This window comes from Benincasa hispida, chromosome 9 (genome assembly GCF_027475165.1).
Source record: "Benincasa hispida cultivar pf3 chromosome 9, pf3_genome.v1.1, whole genome shotgun sequence".
In the NCBI taxonomy this organism is placed as follows: Eukaryota; Viridiplantae; Streptophyta; class Magnoliopsida; order Cucurbitales; family Cucurbitaceae; genus Benincasa; species Benincasa hispida.
Genome location: NC_143486.1, coordinates 25,702,646 through 25,707,973, shown reverse-complemented (window position 1 = coordinate 25,707,973; position 5,328 = coordinate 25,702,646). Strand labels below are relative to the sequence as shown.

General features: G+C 35.3%; 1 protein-coding gene across 1 annotated transcript; it reads right to left on the bottom strand.

Moving 5' to 3' along the window:
* Positions 1–871: 871 nt before the first annotated feature.
* Positions 872–5,112, bottom strand: LOC120087317 (putative glycosyltransferase At5g03795). Its single transcript, XM_039044289.2, has 5 exons — positions 4,612–5,112; positions 2,562–3,473; positions 2,340–2,470; positions 1,906–2,254; positions 872–1,654 (listed from the first exon to the last, which is right to left on the bottom strand). The coding sequence occupies exons 2-5, from the start codon at positions 3,375–3,377 to the stop codon at positions 989–991; spliced, it is 1,962 nt and encodes a 653-aa protein (XP_038900217.1). The 5' UTR covers positions 3,378–3,473; positions 4,612–5,112; the 3' UTR covers positions 872–988.
* Between the last annotated feature and the right edge of the window lie 216 nt (positions 5,113–5,328).

Here is a 5,328-nt window from a genome sequence, read left to right as displayed (position 1 = left end):
CATATTGCTGCTCAATTAATTAGTATATTATATATTGTATCTATATATATTGAATGTATGTATATATATTGAAGGTAATTATCTCAATTACTAATTGGTATATTGTATGTATATATATTGAATCTTGTTAACTTAACTTTATTATTTCACCTATCATACGGTTTATTTTTATATAATATGGATAGTATATTTGGGGATCTAAATGGAAAAGATGAGGAAAGAGAGAAAGAAATAAAAATAGAATCCAAAGGTTTGACGATAAAGAAAAAAAAATCAGATCTGGATCCAAACGACAAAGATGATGGAAGAAAGAAAGAAATGAAAATATATTGATTTATAGGATTAGTTTTGAGGGATAAAAAAGAGAGTTTTGAGTGGGTAAAAAATGAGTTTTAATAACCCATAGGTTTGACTATTAAAAAAAAAAATCTAGATCTAAACAGCAAAGATGAGGGAAGAGAAAAAGAAATGAAAATATATTAATTTCTAGAGTTAGTTTTGAGGGGATAAAAAAGAAAGTTTTGAGTGAGTAAAAAATGGAGTTTTAATACCCATAGTTTTCTTTAGGGACTTAACAAACATAGGTAATAAATACCTACCCAACTCAATAACTCATACCCATTTATCAAACAACTCCTAAAAGACAATATCACCACTGGTCCGAGAACTACATATTAATTTTTTTGGTGGTCAAACAATTAATAAAAAACAGTAAGAATGATTTTTTCATTAAAAAATTAGTCTAAATTAGAAAGAAAAAACAAAAATAGATCTTAGAAAAAATAAAAATACAAGAATATGCTATGTCTGTCTACACAGCTATAAATGAATAAAACAATACAGAACCTATCTCTATACAAAGAGGAAAACATAAAGAAATGATAATTACAGAGAAACTTTGCTCATTAAAACCTTTTTAAAAAAATGAATTTAGATTTATACAAAAATTCCCACCTTATTCGAACAAGAGAAGAATGAAAAAAAATCACTATTTTGGTGTAATCTGGTAAAGTCTGTTGTACCAAATGGAGTGTAATATCATATGAAACATATCATACTTTTGAGGCTTTGCATGCCATAGAAAATGAGGCTGCAACTTCTTCACCCTCATCTGCATCTCCCTATACCTCTTATCTGGTATTGAAAGGAGGATTTTCTTCAGATTCGGAATGTCTTTTTCCGCAACGAAAACTGCAAATGATTCCCAGTTAAGAACCTCGAACAGTGGAGGCACGAAGTTATCCGAAATGATCACAGGAACACATTCGTACAAGATGGATTCAACGACTCGGGGGCTGTTGACTTCGTAACCTTTGGCACAGATGCAGTATTTGCTGTTCTTCATGTGCCACAGGTAGTTCTTTGCATCTTTGACCTTTGGCATTGGGCCCGAGATTTTCATGTCGGGGTCTTTTCGTTCCCAATATTCGAGGAGAATTGACCGTAAGTAGCCGTGCATGCTTCCTGCAAAGAAGGCGAGGATCGGCCTCTTCGATGGAGGATTGCCCCCGACATCCCTTAGAGGATTCCGAGCAACACGCACAAATGTTTCGGGAAGAGATACATCCTTGCCAAAAACAAAACCTTCTTTGACATCGGAGTTGCACAGAGCTCTTATGCACCTTGCCATATATTTCCTGGTTTCTGCTGGTGCCTGAGGTCATGCTTATATATATTAGCAAATCGAGATAATGATATTCTAATTCACAGCTAATTTGACAGTTCACATGGTGTTCGAGAGGCTCCGAACACGCTTTGCAAATCAATTCATAGCAGTCCTCTCTTGTCCAAGCATACACAAGTCGTAAAAAAGATTCTAAAATGCATTATATGGAATGCCATTTGAGTTTCGAAAAGGATATTGAATATTGACAACGTAAATGACTAGAATGGAGAAAGAATTACCCAGTCGTGACATGCAACGAGAAAATGATCGGCTCCTCCAGTTCTGTTCCAGTAAGGATATCTTGCACCAATGAAGTCCAAGTAGTTCTTGAGGTGTTGTATGAGGTTCTTATGGTTGTGTGAGTCGTGAACGTATAAGACCTCTTCCAATCGTCGAGAGCTGAATGGCAAGTAAAATAGGTGAGCTTTTCTTGGGTTCTTAGTAACAAATTTTTTGTTTGATTCTAGTATCTTCATGAACCACCCCTCGGAAGCATAGATACTCTGGAGCGGACCCTGGTGAAAGATTGGTCTCTCTCCTTCTCTATAAATGTACACTTTGAGAGTACTCTCCATCAGTTCATAGCTCCTGCAAGATAGGATGCAACATAAATCAACACCAAAAACATCTAGCTATTTGCAAAATTGAGTCCATGCTGGAATTATAATCCCACCTTTTGAAAATGGAAACATTTCGAAACAGAGGAGCGTAAAGATCTGGGTCATTATCTATCACGGGTGCATTCTCGATCTGTAACTTTGCTTGTAGCAGTTCCTGATCAGCAGCTGAAGACCACCATGGTACCTGCATAATTTGAGAGGTACACCAGATAATTGTTTAAACTGACTACGATTTTGAGAGACATTCCATTAAGACAAAATGTTTCAGCACTTACAAGCGGACTGTTGGACGTGCGACTTTCAAACAACAAATTATCCATCTCAGATATTGTATATACTCCTGAAAAGGGGGCTTTAGGCACTTTCTTCTCCTCAGAGACTGACTTGTTTTTTGATGTATTGTCATTACGGCGCCATTGCTCAGTTTTCTCACTCTTATCAGGTTTATCAGAAGTGTTAGGAGCATTTGATCCAACAAACACGTTGTGGCTTGATGTATTTGTAGCAATATTACTTGTATTCCCCACTATCAATGAAGATGAACTTGTTGGCGGAACTGCAGGCGAGGCTGCAAAGTTATCTCCCGAGTGATTATTATACCCTAATGTCGAAACATAGCTTTCTGTTCCATTTATTCCTATCGAATCATTTTGTAAAGAGCTGTCTTTCCCATCGAAGCTTTGATTATTTCCTTGCAAATCCCCATCAGCAGATTCATCATCAACTGTCGAATTATCAACAGGCTCCATCGAATCCCCAGATGAGGAAGACTTATTAGCATCATTATCCATGTCTAATTCTAATGACTCTTTCAAGGTATGATCTTCTTCTGGTACAAATTCATCCTCTCTCTGTTCTTCAAGTGGGGTATCGGCAACGATCTCAGTCTTCGATTTTGGATCACTGACAGGGGAATGAGAGCTTCCTTCTCCTATGACCGAAACCTTACCAGCAGAAAGTAAAGAAGACAGAGAAAACCCATATGGAAGTTCAAAGTATTGAAAAGCCAAAATCATGGCAAACATCAGCCCCATCAGCCACAGCACTCTTTTTGTATCGATTCGAGATATCGAAAAGAGTTCTTGACCCATTTTGAAAAACTGTGCGATTGATACTTTGATGACTTCTAATGACCATAATCAAACCTTGCAGATATTTTAAAACCCCAGACCAGGATGGAAAACACCCTGTCATAAATATTAAAAAGGAAAACCATAATATGATTCATTCCTCTGTTAATATACCAAGAATAAAGACAGCAACACAAGCAGTAATGGAAGGGGAAAAAAATTGAAATTATAACACCATCATGCACTAAAAGCAAAAGCAATGATTCGTTCAAGGCAATAAGCACATTGAGTCCCTTACCATTAAAGTAAAACAGAGGCTACAGATCTACAAGATTTATAAGATCTGCCTCACCAGGATCAGAAGAATTTCTAACTTAGATGAAACCAACTAAAAGACAAAGGAAAGTATAATTTGATTGATTCCTTTGTTATTATGATGAAAATTAAACACCCTGCCATAAATATTAAAAAGAAAACTATAAAATGATTCATTCCTCTGTTAATATACCAATAATAAAAACAGCAAGACATGCATTAATGGGGGAATAAATCAAATAGAGAGATAAGTTATGGAATTATAACTCCTCATGCTTTAAAACATTATTAATGTTTCATTTAAGCACAATAAAAGCTGACAGTGGTAGAGCTACTAGATCTGTAAAATCCATCTTTCTAAATTCTAAGTTGAAACTTGAAAGAAACTCAGTGGATAAGTTACTCATTACTATCCTAATGATCCCTCGTTCGATCTTCCACTCATGTTGGTTGAACTCACAAAAAATAAACAAATAAATAAAAATGAATGAACTACAAGAAATGGGAAGTGTAATTTAAATCAAAGCATTTCAAAATGCTGTTGAGCTGCATTTCATTTCTGCCATTTTTGAATTTGGGCAAACATCAAGTTAATGAAAATTAACGCATATGAAGATACTCTTTCATCTACAATCAAGCAAGTAGAAATCCAGGATTTCAAACATATAGCAACAACAAGATCAAATTGAAGATCAGAAGGAAGGAAATTTGAACCAATGATCTGGTCCATGAAAGAAAGTAAAACTCAATTTAAAAAAAAAAAAAAAAAAAAAAAAAACATGAACCACATCCATTAACACAACACAGTCAAATAATTCATTATTCGAATTCCTAAAACCCAGAGACGATCTCGAATAACCCACCAGAAAATACTCGATTTCTGTACAAACGAACCAAAAATTCCAAAGAAATAGACTAAAAGAGAGAACAAGATTCAAACCTTCAAAAAATTGAACTCACGAAATGCGTTTCGAAGGGTAATTTTAAGAATCGCGATTCAGACCCATTTGAAATTCTTTTCTGGGATTCACGTGGTTTCTCAGGATCGAAACAAATAACGAAAATCGATTCGATTACCGAGGAGCTACGTGGCTTCTACGGGCTCTAGAAGATGGTTGGAGAACGTGAAGTAATTGAATATGAAGTGTTATTTGCTACTTTGCTTGCTGCTTCTGCTACTGATTTTTCTGCTTTCGTGTTCTGTGTTCAAAAATTATATTTAATGGTTTGGAAGAGGGGCGGCCGGAGAAGAGAGGCCGTTGATTTGATGTTCAGTGAAATGGTGTAAAGAAACGCCGGCCGTTGATTAGTGACTGGCCGCCGCCGATTTGGTCAAAAGAGACGGCGGTATCGGTCGCCGTCATTTGGGCCTAAACCAACGGATTCATTTGTCTCGCTTTCTTACACGCTGCCGAGGAAATCGCTTTCTAAATCTTTGTTTATTTATTTATTTATTTTATTTTTGGTTTGTAGACTTTAACATTGTTTTCCTTTTCACAAACATTTATTGTTTTAATTTACAAATTTTGTTCCTACAATTAATAGTTTTAAAATTACATCCATACAATAATTTTACATTTTTATGAGTAGGATATTAATATGATGAATCGATATTTTTTTTTATTGGATCGTAGAAAAATTTATGAAACATATAAAA